Source organism: Anser cygnoides, chromosome 8, assembly GCF_040182565.1.
Source record: "Anser cygnoides isolate HZ-2024a breed goose chromosome 8, Taihu_goose_T2T_genome, whole genome shotgun sequence".
NCBI lineage: Eukaryota > Metazoa > Chordata > Aves > Anseriformes > Anatidae > Anser > Anser cygnoides.
In genome coordinates, this window is record NC_089880.1 from 11,012,617 (window position 1) to 11,035,032 (window position 22,416).

Consider the following 22,416-nt stretch of genomic DNA (forward strand, 5'->3'; position numbering starts at 1 on the left):
AGTGCTTTCCTTCTTCTGGGATTCTTCAGTATTAGCCAATAAAGGCCAGGATATGTTGGAATGCTAGTAATTAACTCACCTCGCTGTGCCTTGCCATGACAACTGATATGCCCCTGGGTTCCAGGGAAATCTTGTGAATCATATCAGATGCAATACTTAGCCTGAGCTGGGTGAACTAAGGACAAGCTTATTATGCTAACTTTGAAATCTGAAATCCAACAGCAAATTGAGTTTTGTACAAAAATGAAACTCAGACACCTATACAAAAGCCAATGTTGGAGTTTCATTAGATAAAGATCTTTTTATTTATTTTGCACTTTCTGTGTTTGTCTAAAGCCTGCTGGTGTTAAAAACAGACCACAGGTCCACAAAGCAAAATGACTACAGTCTGTGGATGGGCTACAGTAATCTGGCATTACCCCAGATCATCAGCATCAGTGACAATTGTGTTTTCCAGTACTACTGAAAATCCTCCGAGTTACACAACTACGTGCTACTCTTTGCCCATACAGACGCACATGCAGGAGGTGTAATGAAGAAAAGGCATACGTAGCAAAATTAAACAGTGAAAGCTAAACAAGGGGAATTACCTAAACAGCTCACAGATGGTAAGTAAATTACTTGAAAGCTGAAGGATTGTTTTTTCAACACACAGCTCAACAGCACTGTAAAACTTCCATTATTGTAACCCAGAAGCTCATGAGAAATAGTCATTACCAGAGCTCAACTCCTGGGCTCTCATATTTTCTTACCCATGGCTGTCTGGAGCAGGGCCTGATCCCCCTTCCTTCAGTGCTTTCCAGTCTCCTGGAAACTGCAGCTGCGATGCTGAAGCCCTGACCCTGTGTTCCCTTCCTCCTCTCCTGCCTTCTGTTGCTCCTCATATGCCTTGTTTTTAACACAATCACCACCCTCTTCTGACAAAAGCAGTCTCTTCCAGGCTCCCCATACACTCTACTGCTCTTCCCTCACTAGGTTTCACAGTCTGCTGCTTCTGTGCTCAGCTGACAAGGACAGCACCTGGAACAAAAAAATGCTCCAGAGCTCAAGTTGCTGGCAAATAATATCCACTATTGTCACAGACATTTTGGGAAGCTCCACAGGAAAAAGATTTCAGGTCACTCTGCCTACTGACATCATTCTGCCCAGAGCTGATGGCATAGATAAGAGTACAAGGTGGGATGTAGGCAGCAAGCAAATACAGACTTAAGGCTCTCCTAAGTCTGAGGGAGATGCAGCCCCATGATGAGCCTTCACTCCTTGCCATCATCTCCCAGCTGACTGTCACGTAAGTTACATTGTTTTTACAAGTGGCTTTGTTGCGTACATTTTTCCAGTTTCCACTCCAGCCTCGCTGCCATAAATGCTTCTGGGAAGAGCAAGTAGGGTGAAGGGGCAACTGCACTAAAAGAGAGAGAAGTACAGCATCGATGTGGGCTCCTGGTGAGTCTAAAACTGACCCATCATCGTCCTCCCCAGTAGACTACTTCATCTGTTATCATCAACCACTATACAGATCAAACAAGTTAGTGTAAGAAAAGAAGCCTGGAAGGAATTTACTGTATACTCATCATCCACGTTTTCTTTTCTACATTTGAAACCAGAAGGGACTTTCATGACCATCTAGTTGGCCCTTCCGTATTAATACACATCCAGTGATACCTGCATCAAGACCAGCATACCAGTACCAAGCAGCAGGAATACTTCATGCCCTTAACAACATGAAGTCATCTTTCTTATCTATTCTTACCTTCAGCTGAAGCATTGGAAATTGAAGATAATGGAAAAGATTTTACCTGTAAAGTGCTTTGCAAAATCTTTGCTTTTTTCTAAGAAAACAGACATTGTCTGAGACATTTTTAGTATACAGTTTCTCTTTTGAATATGTTTGAATGAGTAACTTCTTTCAAGTCAAATGACACTTAAGCAACACCACTTCAGCTAAAGTACCTATTCCTTGCTCTTCCTTTGCCTTTTTTTTTTTTTGAAAGGCATTTTTTTGTGCAAAGAATTTGATGATCACATGCGGAATCCTTTCCTTTTGGAGGGGAGGGATGAGGAAGAGGGGGAATTCCTGATTTATGATCAAACATAGGCTTGTTCAAGTGTAAAGGAGACCCCTTCTTGCAAACACTTAAGCTGGCACTTAACTTTATTACTGTGGCAAAATTAAGCATGTGCTTGAGTGGTTGCAGAGTCAGAACCATAAAATGTCATGGCCTTTATAGCTCTGAGTCTGCTTTCTGCCTGCTGCATCTAATAAACGTTAAGAGGTGAAATTCTGTCCCCATTGGGGTCAATGGTAAAATTCTCCTTGATTTTATTGGAACCATGATTTTGCATAAGAAATCTGCACCACTGTCACCAAGGTCCCCAAGATGGTATCAGCAGAGAGAGGCAATCTGCTCATTACTATGTGGTCTATTTTATATTTTATCTTTTTGTGTTTTCCTCAGTCTAATTAAAATGAACCCAAACTGAAAGCACATCACTGGCTCTTTGGATAGGGCTACTGCATTTCAAGGATTTAAGAAAACAAGCATAAATGAGATACACGATTTCTAGTGTACCATTTAGAGAACATACTGAAAATACACAACTCACTGTTCTGTTTTGTGTGCCTCGCAGAAAGATTCCCTCTTAAAGGGTTGATCCACTAAGGGAAAAAAAGGTAATGTAGCATCACTGTGGTACATTCTATATATATCAACAATTCTTAGGTCAGCCTTACTTAGGACCTGAGTAAACTGGTATTTTTTCCATAAGTAGCAACCCTCACATTTCAAGTCAGGCACTGAAAGTCTACGTAGATGGTTGCTATTCCACATCATCAGCTGTGGCTGAACTTAGGTACTGCATTCCTGCCTTGCAGGCTTGCGGAGGTGTGCACACAGAGTTTATAACACTCCTGCTGCTGAGGAGCATTGAGGCACAAGATGGCTGAGGTCAGTTTACGACCAGCTGGATATACTTGCTCAGCCAAGTGAGCAAGAGTGCAAGGCCACCAAATGAAGTCGCTTTCACGGAAGTGAGCAATTCTGATTTGAATAAACTAAGGGAGAAAACAGCATACCCTTTGACCTGTAGTGTCTAGTTAAAAGAAAGCTCTGCTTCTCTATGAAGAGATCTGTTTCTTTTCACATGTTTAAAATTTTCTTTTTACATCTAAAACAATGAAAATCTACAGCTAATTTTCCCCACTGGCTAAGTTAGCCGCGAATTGATGCATTTACTTAGGTCAGTGTCAAATTAGATATTGTAAAAAATACAAATCAAGCTCTCCAGAGACCCTTGTTCTCATTTCAGTCAAGTCTCACTTTCAAGGATAACAAGAGCACCTAGTATTTACCAGCATGATCATGTGCTTTATTGAAAATGCCCTTCTCTTGTGTAGATGGTCCTGTCACTGCTGATCAAAAAGCCACTTGAGAATCATCTTGATCTATGTCCCAAGATCCATTCAATCAAGAAGAATTAAGCCAGACTTTCTCTTTGCATATCAAATTTTACTTTGCCTCATCTCATTTCTTCCTTTTAATATAAACTTTAAGCCCAAGGCTCATTACCTTCATGCCTCAATCACTTACTATGTGACAGCACATCAGATCAACATCATCTCTATCCCCCACTGAGTTACATAGCCTAATCACTTAAAATATTTACTCTGAAAGTCATCCTTTCAGATTGCTGTACTTTATTTCTGCTTATAAAAGGCATTACAGAAGTTTACACATAGTTCATTTTTACAAGGCCTAGGAAAATGTCCTGTATTCACCATTTTCCCCTTGAAACCCGTGTACATTCTTTTACCTAAGAGTCTTTCAGGGAGAGAGTACAAACCTCAGGGTAGGTTTCTTAATTTCTCAAGAGAAAAACTAATCTATTATATTTTAATAATTTTTCTATACAAAAGCAATGTTGGTTCTTTTTCATGATGATGTTGAGAAGTGCTTGGACTGTGCACTTAGTTATATGGTCTGAATTTTTGGGTAGACCCATGTGGAGCCAGGAGTTAGACTCGATGATCCTTATGGGTCCCTTCCAACTCGAGATATTCTATGATTCTATGAAATAACTGGACAGGATTCAATGAAACTTTAAAGCAATTAGAACCCAAGGCATTCTCTGTATGCGGCCTTGTTATAACAAAGGCCCATATAAAGCTCATTGAAGACAATGGAAACATCTTTGTTAACTTCAAAATCAGGCTTACTATCAATCTGGCTTAGCACCATGATGAATTTATTTAAACTAAGAGAACAAGTAGGAAAAAACAAAACAAACCTACCATGAGACAGGACAGGTGTTGTTCCTACAGCAGGTGTTGCTTCTATGTCACAGTGTATGTTCTGTATATCTGGTTACATCTGGCCGCATCTTGAGAAAAATAAAAAAATCTCAGTTACACTTTCCACAGAGTCCCATCCAGGGTGGCCTGGGGCACTTCCAGGGATGGGGCATTCACAGTTTCTCCGGGCAACCTGTTCTAGTGCCTCACCACCCTCTGAGTGATTATTTGTGTGTACAAGCATACATATTTATGTAATTATGTATATGGTGGTATGGAGCAATGGAGTAACATCGCAATAGCAGCGGTATCACTCTGCAAGGGCATGCTTTCTGCTTGACTCCCTCACTGTTTGAGGATCTGTGCCCTAACAAAGTGGCTGGAAAGCTGTGCAGAGGAAAAGGATCTGGGGGTGTTGGTCAATGCTCACCTGAACATGAGCCGGCAGTGTGCCCAGGTGGCCAGGAAGGCCACCGGCGTCCTGGCTTGTGTCAGGAATAGTGTAGCCAGCAGGACCAGGGAATTGGTAGTTCCCTTGTACTCAGCTCTGGTGAGGCCGCACCTCGAATGCTGTGTTCAGTTTTGGGCCCCTCACTACGAGAAGCACATCAAGGCCCTGGAGCGTGTCCAGAGAAGGGCTATGAAGCTGGTGAAGGGCCTGGAACACAAGTCCTGTGAGGGGTGGCTGAGGGAACTGGGGGTGTTCGGTCTGGAGGAGGCTTAGGGAGACCTTATTGCTCTCTGCAGCTCCCTCAAAGGAAGGTGTGGGGAGCTGGGGATCCGCCTCTTCTTGCAGATAACTAGCGATAGGACTAGAGGGAATGGCCTCAAGTTGCGCCAGGAGAGCTTCAGGTTGGAAATCAGGAGAAGTTTCTTCTCAGAAGAGAACAGTCAGGCATTGGGACGGGTTGCCCAGGGAGGTGGTGGATTCACTGTCCTTGTGTGTGTTTAAGGAAAGGTTGGATATGGTGCTTAGGGACATGGTTTAGTGGGGGATAGTGGTGGTAAGGTGATGGTTAACCAGCTGATCTTGAAGGTCTTTTCCAACCTTAATGACTCCGTAATTCTATGATTCTCACCCCACCAGGCCACTGGCACCGCACTTCTCCTCAAGGCGCCATCTTGTCAGCCCCTCGAGGGGACTAGCCCTGAGGCAGCGGGCCAGCAGCTAACGGCTGGGAGCACACCAAGCGGGGTGGAAGGAACCAGGCACACATTGCCACTGCACCCTGAGGGGACAGAGGGGGACACAGGGGCCATCCCGGAGCAACGCAGGGAGCCAGCACCCATCTCACGCCCTCAGGGGGGTTCCGCGCCCCCCCACAGGCGCAGCCCCGGCCCCGCCGCCCGCATGCGCGTTCGGCCGCCCCGGGCTGAGGCGGCGGCGCCTGCGCGCTGAGGGGCGGCGGGGCGGGGCTGGCGCTCACCCTGGTAACAGCACCGCTGAGGGGCCGCGCCCGGCCCCGGCCTCCCCCCCGCCGCCATGCAGGGCGAGGACGCCCGGTACCTCAAGAGGTAACCGGGACGGGGACACCGGCACCGGGGGGTGGAGGCTGAGGGGAGCGGGGTGCGGCGGGGAGGGGGCGGCTGAGGCGCGGCCGGAGGGCTGAGGCGCTGCGGGTTGGGCTGTGGGGGTTGACCTGGTGTCCCCTGAGGTGGGATGGAGGTCGTGGGGTGGGGAGGCGCGAGAAGGGGCTGAGGCGTGGGGTTTTGGTGAGGGGTGAAGCTGTGGAGGTTGAAATTGGGTTTTGGGGGGGGGGGGTGGGAGCTAGGAGAAGGGTCGGGGGCTCCTGTGGGTGAGAATGAGGGAAGGGGTGTTGTGTGTGGGGAGGGGAGCGGTTTGGGAGGGGAGGTTTTTGGGATTGAGGAGGTTTGGGAGGTGGTTGGAGGTTGTGGGGTGGGGAGGAAGACAGGAGGCTTTGGGGTGATGGGGGTGGGTGAATATTTTGGGAAGGGGAGCTGGGGGCTTTGGGGCAAGCTGAGGGGTGATGCCTGGTAGGCAGGGGCTTGGTGGCGGCTGGTTGGGGGGGAGCGAAGGTTGGGAGCTGGGTTTGGGATGGGCGGCATGCTGGTGGCAACTGGCAGGAGGAAGGCTGTATTTTGGAGAGATGCCCTGCTTCAGGATGACCGTGGTGGCACTGTGGTGTGTGTTTGGGTTGAAGCAAGCGCAGAGATGAGCGGATGCTATTAGGAGATGAGCGGGGAGGTTTGTAGGGGCTGGGATGGGGCAGGTGATTATGGTGGGGAATGGTGGATGCAGGCTGGGGGGAGATGTTGGGCAGCAAGGGCACATTCAGGTTGCAACAGGGAGCTAAACTGGTTTGGAGGGGATGTTAGAGCATGGCATGGTAGATTGAGGTAATACTAATATCAGGTAATAAGGGGGAAAACAAGTGTTTTGGGATGGTAAACTGAGGGTGGGAAGATGATTGTTGTGAGAAGTGAGCTGTGGTACAAGTCCATGTAGAAGCAGATTGGGAGGAAAGGATGGGGTGACAAGGTGAGGGATAAAAGGGTGAGATGGGGGATTGTTGGAGGGGGTGCGAGCGGGTGGCATTGGTTGTGGGGTAGGTTCTGTCTGGAGGAGGGGAAGTGGAGTGTGAGTTGAGGCTTGAAGAGGGCAAAGTGACAGAACGGGAAGAAACAGTAAGGAATAGCTAGGGATGGGTCATGGATGGGGAGGAAGGCTCGATGGGGGCAGCATGGCTAAGAAAGGAGAGTGTTTCCACCCACTCTGAGGGGTCCCGATGATCTGATGATCCTGAGGGGTCACCATGGCATATACAGCGGGTGATCTGCACTTGATGTTAGGGATGTGATGGATGAATGGTGCCTTTGTCTATTTGGCAGTGAGGCTAGTCAGCTGACAAATTAGGCGTCCGATTAGGCAAACGTTAGATCTCTATCAGTTGTTTCAGAGCAAAAGCACTAGCTAGCAACCCCACAAGGTGTCAGGCCACGAAAGCCTCTTTTAGGCTTGATGTGTGAACAGTGTCACTTTCTCTCACCATGTGGGTGATTTTACCCATCACACCTTGAATTCTGTGGAGTTCCTGAAATCTTCCCTTTCCTTCCCATGGTATTCAGTAGCATTTGTAGAAGTTGCTGTTAGGCTGTCTGGGTTTTGCTTTTTTCCCCAGTATGCCACGTATTAAGGTCTTTAATCGAAAATGGTGGAAAAAACTCCTGATATTTTTTGATGAGCATTAGATGATGTTACATGACATTCTGGCATATAAATGTGATAACAGGTAAAATTCCAAGGGCTGCCTGTATGGAAATAGCTGCAGTGTCACAACAGTACCCATTTCTAGCCTTGCATATTCTGTTTGTGCCATCTTATGTGACCTTGCAGGAATCTTCTTTATGTAATTATCACTGCGACAAGCATCGTTATTTTTCTTTTTAGAGAGCAACCCAAAAAACAGCGGAAGTGCTGTTTAACATGACTAGGCTCGTGTGCAAGTCTGGAGTTTCTCTGGTCTCTGTTTCCCTTTGTCGTCCTCCATGAGCAGCCCCCCTTCCACCATCAGACTCGCTAGGATTTGTTATTGGATTTTCAGCCTTATCCACGTGCGCGATTTGTGCCACTTCTAATTAGGATAGCTTGGTTTTGCTTTTTCCCCCTGAAGGAATTAGTCGATAAAGGGCATTCACACACTGGCTTTGGCTATGTGAGCTCAGCTGGCACAGCTTTTGTCTGTAGCAAAGGCCTTCCTCTTTTAAACCTTTAATAGAGTGGGATTCTTGTTGACAAAGCAGGCAGTGAAGGGGGAGGACAGGCAGATGTGTGCAGGAGTTCCCCAGTGCATTGCTGCTTCCACCAGCTGCGAGGATGTCTGTATGTTTAAATGTTTTATGAAATTACTGGATGCTTACAAACTCAAGATGGATAGAAAAATCGGTAAAGTAGATGTTTGTTGATTGGGGGAGTTCTTTAAATCAGGGTTTTTTTTATTTTTTATTTTTTTTGGATGATGCTGGCAATCTGAATGCAGTGATCTCTTTAAACAGAACACAGATTTAGTGGCAGCGTGGTGCACTTCAGCATAGGTCTCCAGGCAGTTCACAAGATAAGGTTTTTCAGAGGGGGGAGGTTAGATGTGAATTGATTTGTGAATCACTTAGCCAGGAAGTAGCTCAGACAGCGAGGGTGGTTATCAGGACGAGAGGACAGAAAATCTCTGCAGCTGTAAGTTCACCAGCTTACCCATCTGTCCCTCGTAAGAGGAAAAAATACAGGAAATGCTAAAACTGTTTAAGCAGTCTTAGGCCGAGGTTCTGCTGTTGCTAAGCTCATCAGTGGTTTACTGCTGCCAAAAGGAGGTTTCAAGGCTTCCTTTTTATCCCTGCTCATAGCTAGGAAGTGTTATTCCCTTTCTACAGAGCACTTCAGTAGAGTAAAAGTGGAAAAACTCCCTCTGCCCCAAACATAACGAGTTTTCTGCTGGATTGCTGCAAGTGGCTGTGGAAGGGTTTGACGATCACTCATGCTGAACCAAGGTGTCTGCCAGGAGCAGGGAAACGATGGGAAGATCAAATCCTTTTCAGTGATGAGTTGTTAGTTCAGCTTAGTTCTTGTAAAACTATACCCAACTCCTTCAGGCCTGTCTTCCACCGATCCCTTTCTTTTATCTAAAAATGAGGAAGGACTTAATAGGGGTTTGACTGTCAAGAGGAGTGTTTTGTGGCTAGGATCTCCTGGTAGGTGTAAATACGGGGGAAATATTTTTGGCTGTGAGGAGAGAAAGCTGCTTTCTTTTGAAATAGATTTCCCATAAGCTGTCTGCCTTGCAAGGCTGGACCTCTTGAGGCTTTTGTATGAAAACAGAGAACAGACTGACATGAAGCATCCGCTTCAGAGTACAGTTAAAGGAAAAAAAAAAAAAGTCTCGTCAAAAATGTTAAGTGATAATTGCAGTTTTGCTATGGTCTCATCAAGGAGGATGTTGCTCTTTAGCAGCGAGCTATATTTGTTTGCCCTGTAGCTTTAAGTCTTTAAGGCTTGTAGTTGAACTAGGCTCTCTGTTTCCCAGTCCTTTCCGTGGTTTGTGGGGTTATTTGGGCAGCTGTTAATCTTAAGAAAAAGGTATTTTTTGCAGTTGCATCTCTGCAGAAGGGAAAACAGACACCATAGCAGCTGAGTGGATGGAGGCATGCATTCCAAACATTTTGTACAGAGAGTGGTTACACCAAAGGCTGCATCCAGATTTACTAACTTTTCTAGCTCTGTGAGGCTTAAGAGGTTTCCTTTGATCATCGACCCTGTGCCACAGCTGGCTGACACCTCTCTTACGATGATACTTGTGAAGACAGCCACCTGTAAATCTCTTTACTGACATGATCTGATGTAAAAACAAAACCTAAACACGTTAGGATTTTTTGTTTTACCTGCAGTGTTTTAGCAGCTTGGTTTGTGCTGTAGTTGTACGTACTCTAGTGGCAGTACCAAGGGGGAAAGGCAAGTGTCGGGTTAAAGACAGACATGTAACTGTTTTCTCCGGGTGAGGTTCTGCCATCAGTTGAAAACATGGCCAAACGTAGCCCTTGTAGCTGTGTGACCAGAGTTGCTGGCACAAAGAAGCAAGCAGGACAGGAGCTTTTGGCAGTGACAAACCCAGCTGGCTTTTCCCAACTGCCTGTAGCTGTAGTAAAGCAGCTACCCGTGCTTGATTTATACCTATTGATGCCAGCTGCTGATCTGGTAATTGCCTAAACCTGGCAACAAGCACAGCGAGGTGAAGATGTCTGTGCTTCGGGAGAGAATAGTGAATTTGGAATTAAAAATCAATTACAAATAAATAGAACTGTCAAGATTTAGCTATGCGCCTACCAAGACAGTCTTTTGGCAAAAATTCTCCTTCGTAAGCGGCAGTACTTGTCCCACTAGGTCGATGCCATTAGCAGAAGATTTTGAAATACTGGTGAGGGAATCAGCTGGGTAATTCACCTTCCCTGTGAAGTACATCTTTTTCCTTATCGTGGTTCCTTAAGAGAGCTGTGAGACTTAATTAAAGATTAATCCTCTTTCTTCCGTGTTTGACTTCCATGACTAAGAATAGCCAATGATTTGGGTGTTTCTGTACATACTAGAGGCAGTGCTTGAGAACTATGGTACAGCTGTCTGAAATGAAGAAATGTGGTACAGAAGGAGAGCAATGCTTGCGTTAAGGATATGAATAGAACTGGAAATGGGTCGTTGTTAGTGATCTATATTCCAGCATGTTTTTTGAGGCTTTCAATTGATCAGTAATTCATTTTTTTTTCCTCTTTGTGGCAGGAAGGTAAAAGGAGGCAACATAGATGTGCATCCATCTGAGAAAGCCCTCATTGTTCACTATGAAGTGGAAGCAACGATTCTGGGAGAGATGGGAGACCCCATGCTGGGGGAGCGCAAAGAATGCCAGAAAATGTAAGGTCATAAGTTCTGATAACTTATCTGGTTTTACAAGCCATAAATTCAGTAACTCAGAGTATCACCAGCCTGTAAGAAATAATAAGTTTTAATCTTTGTACAACTTAGCACTAGATTAACAGAGGGTTTAGAAGGCGTGAAGTAATGTGCCTAGGAGAGCTGACATCTAAAACATGTTGTAAACTGGTTTTTATCTGTGTACTTTAAGGTGTTTTGTAAATAAAAGTGATTATTCCCGTTCTACATGCTGGAAACATGAGGCACAGAAAAGTGAAATGTTTGGCTCCTACTCAAGTGATGGCTAACGTTGGAGCATGCAGTACTGTTGAACCTTCTGGCAGCCTTATGCTCTAGCTGTTAGCCTGCATATCTCCTGTTCTTTCAGTCCATCTACTGCTACTGATTTTGCTGTGGCATCTACATTTTAGATTTGGTGTTTTTCTTCTGAGTGTTAAAATATTCCCTATTGAAAAAATCCAGAGAACTATTGTAATATTTATTTCTAAGCTGCAAGTGTTGCTGCTTGTCAGCTGATGGACATTTGTACTCTGTCAAATCTGGTTGACAGTTACCTACCCTTTAGGACTGTAGAGAACCGCTGCTTTCACGTTACCCATGTAAGCCACGGCACAGACGTTGGGGATATCTGGATTATTTCTGCCTCAACAAATTCCTGATTGTGTAAGCTTAAATCAAAGGACTCAGGACACGAATATCTTAAAACTGAGAACAGACCTGTCTGACTCTGTTGCAGCATTCGGCTAAAGAGTCTTAATGCAAACACAGACATTGCTTCCCTGGCTCGAAAGGTGGTTGAAGAATGCAAGCTCATTCACCCCTCCAAGCTTGCAGAAGTAGAACAGCTGTTGTACTATTTACAGAATCGCAGAGATGCCTCAGCTGGAAAAGGTAAATAACTCAGGAACAAAGTAGCTTGGGACTGGGTTGCTTCAATATGGAAAACAGCAGCGTGAGGCTTTCCTTAGCTGACATCTTGATGTACAAGCTCTCCAGAGATGAGAATGAGGAAGATGTCTAGTTATACCACACTTGGAAACAATGACAGTCGTGGAGTGAGGTCTGTGTGTGGGAAACTGTTATGTTACCAACCAAAATATCTTTTTTGGTTAAGCTTAGTATTGGTATTTATTGCTGTCTGCCGTGTGCTTTAGCAAGACTTGAGAGGTACAAATTCCACTGTTCGGTGCAGCCTCTTCATGTTGCATCTGCCCTTGCAATGACATCAAAGACCGTTAGGAGGATCTTCCTAAAAAGATCTCAGTCATCACCTGGTGCAAGGCGGGGATAGTGTTCCTTGGCAGAATTCACACTGTCTGTAAAGGTGGGGTGAGGACTTTTACAGCCTGACGAGCTTTGGTACAGTGTAGCAGCTTGGGGTAATACTCGTGTCTGAAATTCTTAAGTTACTGGTGAACAAGTTACTGAGTACAATAATTCTCTGCTCTGATGCCGAGGCATCTTGATGGTCATCCTGAGTGTCTTAAGTTTAAGATAAACGTTCTGCTCAAGGGATGATTTCATGCTTAGCATCTGATTGTGCGTTATCTCAGCCATGGGCGGCAAGGTTTCTTGCAGTCATGAAATGGTAAGCTCTGTTCTCAAGTAGAATTTGAGAACTTTCAAATACATGGAATGAGTTGAAAACAAAGATTAATGTTACTTACGTGCTTTGTGATTGCTTCAGGTGTTTTGCCCTCTTTTATTCTATGTATACTTGTCATGGTGTATCACAGGGCAGCTTTGCCACAGTGTGCAAGCAGAATCAAAGCTGTTAAGGTACCTCAGTATGGAAGTGAGTTCAGTTGCTCTGAACTTGCAGTAGGGCTTATTGCCCTCTCTCTGCCCAGCTAAGTGGGCTGTAACTGGTCCTTTAGGCTGAGGAGTCGAAGGCATCTGAGGATTTATTTCGTTCCCTGCGGGCTGGTTAGTTTCATAAACCTGGCATACCCAGCAGTGTTGGTCTGACAGGTCGGCTGGACGCAAGAGAACTTTGACCTTGATTTTACCAGAATGTAGACCGTAGAAATAGTATATTTTGGTCTGTGAATATGTCTAAGTTAACTGCAACTGTGTCTTTTCATTGTAGAAAAGAAAGAGAAATCCAGTAAGCCAAAAGATCCGCCCCCATTTGAAGGCATGGAGGTAAATATTGGTGTTAGATGAGAAATGAAGAAAACACTTACTAACAAAATAAGTGGTTATATAAGTGGGGAGGAGAAAAGTTTAATGCTGGTTTTTTTTTTCGTTTTTTAAACAAAGAACTTGGTTTAGAAATATTGCACAATGGAATAAAAATCATCTCCATAAAGGGTAAAATATTTGACTTGCCTACTTCCCCCTCCAACTATAGCACGCAGCAGGACAGCAAGTGAGGTCTGGAACATAGGACAGGATGCAGGGAGTCATGTCTGAGCATCCTTTGTTTTTTTGTAATTAAATCTTCTCAGATTTCCTGGTGTTCATTGGCAGTGATTCTGGATCTGTTTTTTTTTTTCGTTTTATTTTTTCCAAACATCTTAACTCAAAGCTGTGTGCTCTTTTGTCTTGTGACCGAAACACATTGTGATCAATCGTGTTGAATTGATATCTCTTTATCTGCAAAACCGTTGCTTATGACTGCTTTCAGATTGATGAAGTTGCCAATATCAATGACATGGATGAGTACATTGAGTTACTGTATGAGGACATTCCTGACAAGGTGCGCGGCTCTGCCCTCATCTTGCAGCTTGCTAGGAATCCTGATAATCTGGAAGAACTGCTTATCAATGGTAACAAGGGATTTAAACTTTTCTTAATGCTGTGCTGTTTTTGTGGAGCTTTCTTGAGGGAAAAGCAGTTCACCTTTCATTTAAGATTTTCTGTAGTTCGCTATATACTGTAGTTATGCTTTATGCTTGTCCTCAGTAATATGCTAGACTGATTTTAATTTCATAATAAAAACTGGCTGTCAAACTTCAGTTAGATCTCTGTACAAATGGATGCATTTTAGGTTGTTCGTAGGTGGCTCTAGACCAGAAATCCTCCAAGTCTCAATAGGTGTCATCTGTTTTTTCTGATCCTACTTTTTTTAATCCTAAGTTGGCACTGGTGCTGGAAACAACAAAAAAAAGTACCCTGAAGATCAGACTGTAGATGAAATGTTTTGAAAATGAGATCTGCAGTCTGACATAATTATAGCTGTTGAGTTTCCAAAAGAATTAATAAACTGAATGTGGATGCATCACCCACTTATTTCACTGTTTAGCATACTCCTCTTGTTTAAGAAGGATCCATTTTAAAATCGTATTAGAATTTATAAGACATTGACATTAGTGTCATTATGTCTGCATATGTATTCCACACTGAAGTAGCTCTCAAAATGTGCCTGGTAGAACACCTAATGTGTGTTTGTAAATACATGTGTACCTGTGCATACACACATTTCCTGTTGCCTCCTTTCCACAGAGGTATGAAAGAAAGCCCTTGTAATGTGTAAAAGAAAGTCAAGCAAACAAAAAACAAACACAACCCAAAACAGACTTCCAAAGGGAGGGTGTCTTGTTAATATAGTCCTTTTTTTCCTTGCATCCTTTATATATTTTATTGATCCTTCTGCCTCCTCGTTCCTCAAGTTTGTGATGACTTCAGCATGTGCTTTACCCGTTCTGCAATGTCTGCAAGTAAGATTATTCCAAGAATTGGAATGGGAGTACATAAACAGAAAGTAATGGATGAAAAAATTGTAGTCATAGATTTAGGTGGAATTTAAGGGGAATTTGGAAGTGAATGTGTTGATGTTGTCAATAGGGGCCACAGTGTAATATGTAACATATGGGTGGCAGAGGCGATGGCATCTTAGGGTCAGTAGCAGGTTTAAGATGACTAATGTTTGGTTGCAGTATCCTTGCGTGTCACCTCCTCTTAGGGTTTGTATCTGGATGGCTGCTCAGGGTACTCTTTATGTTAGTACCACCTGCAAACAGAATTTTTGAACAGTGTTACACATTAAAGTGAAATAGATCTGAAAATCATCCATTAAAAATGATAGATGTAGAATAAAGTGTATTCAAATTCTGTCTTACGAGATAAAAGGAGGGAGGTGAAATGCTAATGCTCATCCCAATCTCGTTTTCCTTCAGAAACTGCCCTGGGTGCACTGGCTAGAGTGCTGAGGGAAGACTGGAAACAAAGCGTGGAACTTGCTACCAATATAATTTATATTTTCTTCTGTTTTTCAAGGTAAGTTCAGGGCCCTGTGTGTAGGAACATCAGGAACTTTTCTGTGCTTGGTGGCTTTTCATTTGTTCTTTGCACTGCATTACAACACCTCACTGAAACAGGGTAAAATTTTTTTGAGTTTGGAACACACGTTTTAAATGACAGAACTGAGGCACAGAAAGAATCTCCTTGGCAAGGCAGTGTGTGGTAGAGCGGGGAAGAAAGTAGTAAGAATTTTGACCTATAGGTAAGAGGCTGCGTTGCTATCTTGTATTTTCTTCAGCATTCCTACAGGGAAGAAGCAGCATTCAAAACTGAAGTGAGTGTTTGTTCTTAATGAGATATGCCAGCATTTCAGCATACCCTGACTAGAAAATAATTCAAATGGAATTTGCATTGTGACTTGATTATAGATCTCAATTATATTTTTTGAGAGTAGAGGGTCCTCTGAAGTGCTTCAGATATAGAAAAAAGGGCTGACTGGAAAACATTCTCCTGTATGCGTGAAATTTGTTTTTATTTTGACTTGGAACAACACTTGGAGATGTTGGAGTTTTCATCCCATTAGAAGGAAGAAAAAGTTTCCATTTGGGTCCATAATATTAAATCAAAAAGGCAAAACATTTATTTCTGTATTTCCTTTTAAATTCATGTTATTAAGCATTATCACTATAAGAACTATATTTCCTCTTGAAAATTGTTTTGCTTTGACAACTCTATTGTGAAAACGCTTGCTTGCACTTCTGAAAACTTGAAAAAATATTCATGTTTTGGGGAGTTGTTTGTTTTGAAATAATTTTCCTATAAAAGCATGCTATAAGAGAGCAGAGAAGTAAATACCTGCTTGTTTTTTTATGATAATTAGGTGATGGTGTTGGGACTTTGCCACCCTAGATGCCAAAACAGTTTTGAGGTTGTTTGCATATATTTTTTACTCAGAGGTGTTTTTTCTTCAATGTAGTTTTTCTCAGTTTCATGGAATAATCACACACTACAAAATCGGAGCTCTGTGTATGAATATCATAGACCATGAGCTGAAGAGACATGAGCTTTGGCAGGAAGAACTTGCTAAAAAGAAGAAAGCTGATATCCTTTTGGTATGCTGGGGCAGCTTGAGGGCTTTTGACTTCTCTTGATGGCTGTTGTCGAGTTACACAAGATCAGCATAGAGCAACTTCAGTGGAAGCAGTGGAAATATAATTGTTGGTACAAAAAAATCAGACGTGGGAAGTTTGAATCTGTTGAAGAGATTATTTGAAGGCTATGAGAACAACACAAGAAAAACGATTTATTGTTTTGTGTAGTGTATTGTATAGTGTACTATTGTATAAGCAGTATGTCTTAGAAACTTTTTTTTTGACTATTAAGATGTAATACATCCAAGACTTGGGGAGTATAGGGGGGTGAATCAGTGTTGATTAGAGGTGTAGCAAGCTGTGGCTGAGGTGGTGTCTTTCCACTGGCTGAATAACGCATCTGAGGACAATGGTCATCCAGGCTATGTAACTTCTATCTGAACTCCTTAACTTCTGTAATTTACTTGATGAAGATCCTGAAAACCAAACCCTGAAAAAGGACTATGAGAAAACTTATAAGAAATACCAAGGGCTGGTTGTCAAGCAGGAACAGCTACTCAGAGGTATGGAATCCAAATAGCAAAGTATTTCTTTATTGGTTAGTGTGGGTAGAGGGTTTTATTCAGATGATTGTTATAACCATGACAACTTAAACATACTGAATGTGTATATGAATGTGGAATATCTTGCCAAGGAATAGGGAGAAGACGAGTACTTAATTAGATTGACAGTATGCTAACAATTCTCCATGTGATCTGTCAGTCTTAGAGAAAACAGCAAAAGCGATCAGCTTAACTTTTCCTTGCTAGTGATGTTGGGGGTGGTGGTGGTGGTTTTTTGATTGTTTTGGTCTGTTTGAGTTATTTATTTTTAAGTTGGCCTTCATCTGACTCAGGTTGAATACCTTCTACCCTGTCTCAGTTTTTGTATTCAAATATACTTAATGTCAGACTGATATGGTCTGAGTGGCAGAGCTTTCCTGGGAAAACTTTCTAATGGCTCCCATTGGAATTGAAAGAAAAAAAAAGCTTCTAGTGATCATAGTCTACGATTTTATTTTTTTACAAAACCACTGTTAGAACTAATTTTTTTAATGCTTTCTAAACAGGAATAAAAAGCGTTCATGATCAATTTTGTTTAAAATGCATTGGGAAGTGAGTGGAATGCTTCTGAAAGTCTTGTCTTAAGCACTTAATGTGTATGTGGAGACCCACTTAGTTCGATTGTCTTTGACCTGTTGGTATGATTTATGTTGGACTCTGTTAGTTGCGCTTTACCTGCTCCTGAATCTCGCGGAGGATACTCGCACTGAGCTGAAGATGCGAAACAAGAACATTGTCCATATGTTAGTGAAAGCACTGGACCGTGATAATTTTGAGCTGCTTATCCTGGTTGTATCTTTCTTGAAGAAACTCAGCATTTTTATGGAGAACAAAAACGATATGGTAAGGCTTGTAGTACTCCAGTGCAGTGTTCGAAAACTGTATGCAGTCTCTGAAAACATTGTGTGGGTGGAAGGAAGAGGGAGATACGTCTTTTGCCACCCTGATTCTGTAGCCCTGATTATCTTCTCTCCTTATGAGAAAATTAGTAAAAAGAAATACAACATGCTGCAAAAATTTCTGAAGGGCTGTTATCCCAGACAGACTGAAGCTAACTCAAAATATGATATATGGAGTTCCAAATTTTTAACTTAGCACCCCAAAATTTTATCATATGCATGCTTCTAGAGATGTCCATGATCCTTTCCCTAAACTTGACTTTTCTGACAACATATTTTTTCTGCTATGTGTTGTCTTGGAAAAACAGTGAACCTTTTGTGGTTTGCTAGACTAGTCTACTACGTTCCTAAGTTATCTTTGTCTTCTAAGAAGGAAGGTGCCTTTAACTTTTGTAGATGAAATCTCAAACTTCTGAAACTGTAGACTTTTTTCTTCCTGAAAAAACGTCCTTAAGTTCTAGCCAAGTATTTGATTTACTGAATTCCCAGTGGATTTTAGTAGATACGCACCTTCATTTCTATGCCTTTATGACAGTTATTTAAATAAAAATGATAGATTTTCCTTATCCAAGAGGTAATCTGAGATTAATGTTATATTTAGGAGATTAAAAGATTTATGTAATAGAAAATTAATTGCAACTTTGTAACTGGAACTATCACACACGTGCATATGCATTGAACACGGTAGACAACATGTATCCCACCTATTTATATGGGAATATCCTGTTTCTTAACAAAAATAAGATGCAAAGTATCTGTGTTGGAGGAATATAGACTATTTATCAGGTGTTTGGTCTTAGATTTCTTTTATAGCTGTGTAGTGCCCTGAAGGACTTTATTAGGAAAATAAGGATAAGCTCTACAGCCTACTTATTTGTTGGCATGCTTTACACATTCCATCCGATTCCATGGAAAGACAAATGAAACAAAATTGTTGAGTTTACTTTATTGCATAGTGTTTGAAATGTTTTGAAAAGGCTTTTAAAAAGGTTTGTATGCTACAAGTCGGCTGTCTGTTTGATAAAAGATGCATGCTTTTTTTTCCTCCAAAGCATTATTAAGGAAGGTACCTATGAAGGAGATGTTCTAATACGTTTATTAGGCTATAACACACAAATATTGAAGGCAAAAATGAGCTAAGACTAGCTGTGCAATGTCTGTTTCTAAGTAAAACTAAATAATCTGCTTATTTATAGCACATTCTTTCCTTTGGTATTCAAGTGCTGTATTAAATTCAAAGCAGTGAAGTAGGAGTTCTTGGTATCTGATTGTTTTTGATCAAAGGTATCCAGTTGTTTGATTATTGTCCTATGCCACGTGAGGAGAACTGTAGTTTCTTTTTTTAGAATTAATTCTCTGTGTATTTGTAACTGGAGGGCCAGTTACATCCATATATAAGTTTGAAGAATACTAAATAATTTTATGTTGCTCCTTCTCGCCAAAGAAGGTTCTGGGAGACAAAGAATGCTTTTAAAAGATTTTTATCAAATAAAAGCAGAGAAATGATGTTTAAAAGATGATAAAAAGCTTTCTGAAGTCTTGCCAGTCAATGCTCAGATGTCTTTTCTGGCTGGTAATGTGAACATGATCTCAGGATCTGATACCACTTCTCAGTTCCTGGATTCCACTTTTTAATTTGGAAGTGATACATGTTTCAAGATGACTTTCATACTTCTATTAAATTAACATACAGGAAGGCTCATGTCTTTTCTGAGAGCACATGCAAAGCTCTGGCTAGGGGTTCATTTCAAATTCATAAGGAAAGGTCTCAAGCTCCTTTTGGATGCCAATTCTGGCTTTTTTGGTGGGGTATCTTTTACTTTAATATCAGTTGCTCCAGGGTTGCTCCCACTTAAATGGGTTCACCACTCTCCATGTATGCCTGCCTTCCACCCCTATCTAGTCTTGCAAGTGATTTCTTCAGATGACATTCTTACAGTATTCTAATCATGGAGAATATTTCCAAGGCATCTGAACCGTTTGGCTGATTTTTTTTTGAATCAACATGACACAGCAAACCAATCTAGAATACTTCAAGCACGAAGATGTATGTGAAGCTGCTTGAGATGAAAATGTATTGATGGTTACTGTTGCGGGTACAAATTGCATGTCCACGTGTGCATGGTTGCATGTGAATCTGTAGCACACTGAGAGGGCTTTTACCTTGAAGACAAAGCTAAGTTTGGATGGATTATGGGTTTTTCTTTTTCTTGATATACAGGTAGAAATGGATATTGTTGAAAAACTTGTGAAAATGGTACCTTGTGAACATGAAGACCTGTTGAACATCACTCTTCGGCTCTTACTAAATCTCTCGTTTGACACAGGCCTGAGAAATAAAATGGTGCAAGTTGGTCTGCTCCCCAAACTCACTGCGCTCCTAGGTATGTTTTGTTCCAACACAGACATTTCAGCAGGGATAGCAAAGCTGTTTGCATCATGATGTAGTGTGCCTAAAAATTGCTGGGTCGCTTCTCTCTTTGCCAAGGAACTCTCACCACACCCAACTTTTTATCATTCAAATCATCTTTCCAGATGCAGGTTTAGATGGAAGTCTAAAATAATGCAGTTGCCAGTAGATTTATTCCTAGGTTCTCTTAAGCTCTTGAATGAGTCTTCTGGTCTTTAAAAATAGCTTTGATTGCTAACTGAGAATCATTTGAGCTGACACATGGATGATGCTTGTAATATTAGAGGAACACCTAGGAAAAATAGCCAACCACTTCAGGGAGCTTAGCTGATGAAGCTACCAGCTACCTCTGGTTTTTATGAAGCTGGTTATATGTTCTGCCTCACGTTACCATAGTGGTCTAAATAAAAAGATTAGAAGCTTCCAGGCATTGTCAGCCTCAACTCTAGACAGTACTGATTTTTAGACTTCCAGCTTGACGGTCTAATTTATGTTACGATCACGTGCATACTTCTGATGCAAGCAAAACTTTTTGTTGCCTATAGGGGAAATCTATGGAGACAATAAGGTGGCCAGAAAAAGCAGAGGATTATCTGATCACTGTTGTGTATTGGAGCTCTCGAGACGGAGCTTTTATTACTCCCTGTATGTTCTTTGGCTGATGCTATCTAGAAGCTGCTCTGGTAGATTTACAAAAAGGTTTAGTATGATTTGGCTGTAAGGATTGCTGAGTGCTCATTTTTAAGTGGGAGTTGAGGATCTTGTATTGTGGAGCCCTAAATGCATAAAACACTGCAAGACATCGTTTAAGTTTTCTGTGATATGTTGGGTTTGGGATATATTCAGTCCAACACAGCTGGTGTATCCAGATGTAATGGAACAAGTGGAATGCAACAGTGAAACTGAGCTTTCTCTTCTACCTTTGTGTAGTCTCTAGGGATTATTTGCTTTCTCAATTTTACAATCAGCCTCAGCACGGCCTTATTGCTGTTTAGTATGCAAGTTAATACCATGAAAACTTACACTGATTTGGAAACCCTAATCCTGTCAGTGATTAATGTAGTGGCTATCTGATATATTCTGAAGTTCCTTAGATCTTTCTATTCCTTCTGCCTCACAATCATGCTTTTACTTAATATCCTCCCCTGGGCTGAGCTAGGAAGAAGAAAAATGGCATTTGGAATCCCTCTGTACTTTTTTTCCTTATCCTGGTGACAGTGACAGTTCTCAGAAAAGTAGACTGAGAAGTGGAAGCTGGTCAGAAAATATATTCTCTCATTTGAGTGGGGTCTTGCTAGGTAGTCTGGTTCGGCTTGGATGATGGCTTCTGGGTACCAGTCACCCCAGGCAATGGCATAACTCATATCACCGAAGTCCCTGCTCCCAAGAATCCCCCATTTGATACTAGAGTCAGACTAAACTCAGCAGTTAGATATCTGCTCTCTAGTGTCTGATTCTAATGTGGAGAGGAGAATTTATCTTCAAATGCCATTCACTTGGACTTGAGCATAGGCCTCTTCAGAAGATCTGGCTGCGAAAATCAGAGTCTGTTCCTGAAGTGGCTGTTAAGGTGATCTATGGCAAGTTTTGCTAGCACAGACAGTGAAGCTTCTGGAAGTACTTGACTCCGTGGACAGTCCTTCTTCCCTTGAGTTGGAAGATTTCAACCCATTTTTTTGTGGTTGGAGGCAAGTGCAGTCTGACCTATCTCCCCCCCGTAGAATCATTTGATACTTATTTTGTGGTGTGCTAATTAGAAAATGTAGGTGGAAATATTGTCAATTACTTTGTTTTTTAAGTCAGCTCTGTGATTCGCGAGACCTGTCTTGATATGGTGATTCATATAATTCTCCAACTCATCACTTTGTGTATCCTGGCTCAAGGAAGGCTGTAACCTTAATAATAAAATAATCGTGTGCTAGGTGCCCCTTTTATGCAGGTTACTTGGGCATTAAACACACATTATTCAAGTCAGTACCCTTCAGCTTACATTTGCAGGTCACCTTAAAGTGCTAACACATCTCAGCAGCTGTTGACAAGTTACCATACAGATCCTAATGCCAAGAGGTCAAGTTTGTTGACTCAGCCTACTGAAATTTAACATTTGTGCATGCTGTGCCTTTCAGTCTTTAGCTCTGGGTTTGAGATGAGTATAAATTAAGTGTAGTAGGTGTTTCAGGGGAGAGCTGAGATTGCAAGGAAGGAAAGGACAGGATTTGTCAAGCAGAAGTTTAGGACGGAGCACTGAGATGACTTTCTTTGACAGTCTGCGGTCCTGGAGGATGTGCAGCTTTGCCAAGCGACTTGTGGTGGCTTGGGAGCAGGAGGGCTACAAACGTAGTTTGAGTCTGAAAGTGGAAGAGGTGGAATGGCTTCAACTGAGCTAGCAAAGGAATGGACCAAGTATGGCATGGATATATCAGAGAAGGACCATCATCTTTGCCCCTCTTTCCAGCATGTTGAGGCTGCTGTTGAAAGCACAGACATGAGAAATTCTGCTTAGTTTTG

At 42.2% G+C, this 22,416-nt stretch overlaps 2 protein-coding genes across 2 annotated transcripts in view; one reads left to right on the plus strand and one right to left on the minus strand.

The window, feature by feature from the left end:
* Positions 1-4,865, minus strand: part of NTMT2 (N-terminal Xaa-Pro-Lys N-methyltransferase 2) — a 61,767-nt gene extending 56,902 nt beyond the window's left edge. Inside the window, exons 1-2 of the mRNA XM_048080333.2 lie at positions 4,719-4,865; positions 4,289-4,377 (exon numbers count right to left, since the gene is read on the minus strand). Coding sequence (XP_047936290.1) covers positions 4,289-4,291 — 3 coding nt within the window. The 5' untranslated portion in view covers positions 4,292-4,377; positions 4,719-4,865. The remainder of the gene's footprint in view (positions 1-4,288; positions 4,378-4,718) is intronic.
* A 775-nt stretch (positions 4,866-5,640) lies between these two features.
* The window catches only part of KIFAP3 (kinesin associated protein 3), a 67,383-nt gene continuing 50,607 nt past the window's right edge, over positions 5,641-22,416 (plus strand). Inside the window, exons 1-10 of the mRNA XM_048080194.2 lie at positions 5,641-5,803; positions 10,569-10,700; positions 11,458-11,612; positions 12,811-12,866; positions 13,351-13,492; positions 14,843-14,942; positions 15,883-16,007; positions 16,462-16,560; positions 17,264-17,442; positions 19,720-19,882. Of these exons, the coding sequence (XP_047936151.1) occupies positions 5,772-5,803; positions 10,569-10,700; positions 11,458-11,612; positions 12,811-12,866; positions 13,351-13,492; positions 14,843-14,942; positions 15,883-16,007; positions 16,462-16,560; positions 17,264-17,442; positions 19,720-19,882 (1,183 nt within the window). The 5' untranslated portion in view covers positions 5,641-5,771. The remainder of the gene's footprint in view (positions 5,804-10,568; positions 10,701-11,457; positions 11,613-12,810; positions 12,867-13,350; positions 13,493-14,842; positions 14,943-15,882; positions 16,008-16,461; positions 16,561-17,263; positions 17,443-19,719; positions 19,883-22,416) is intronic.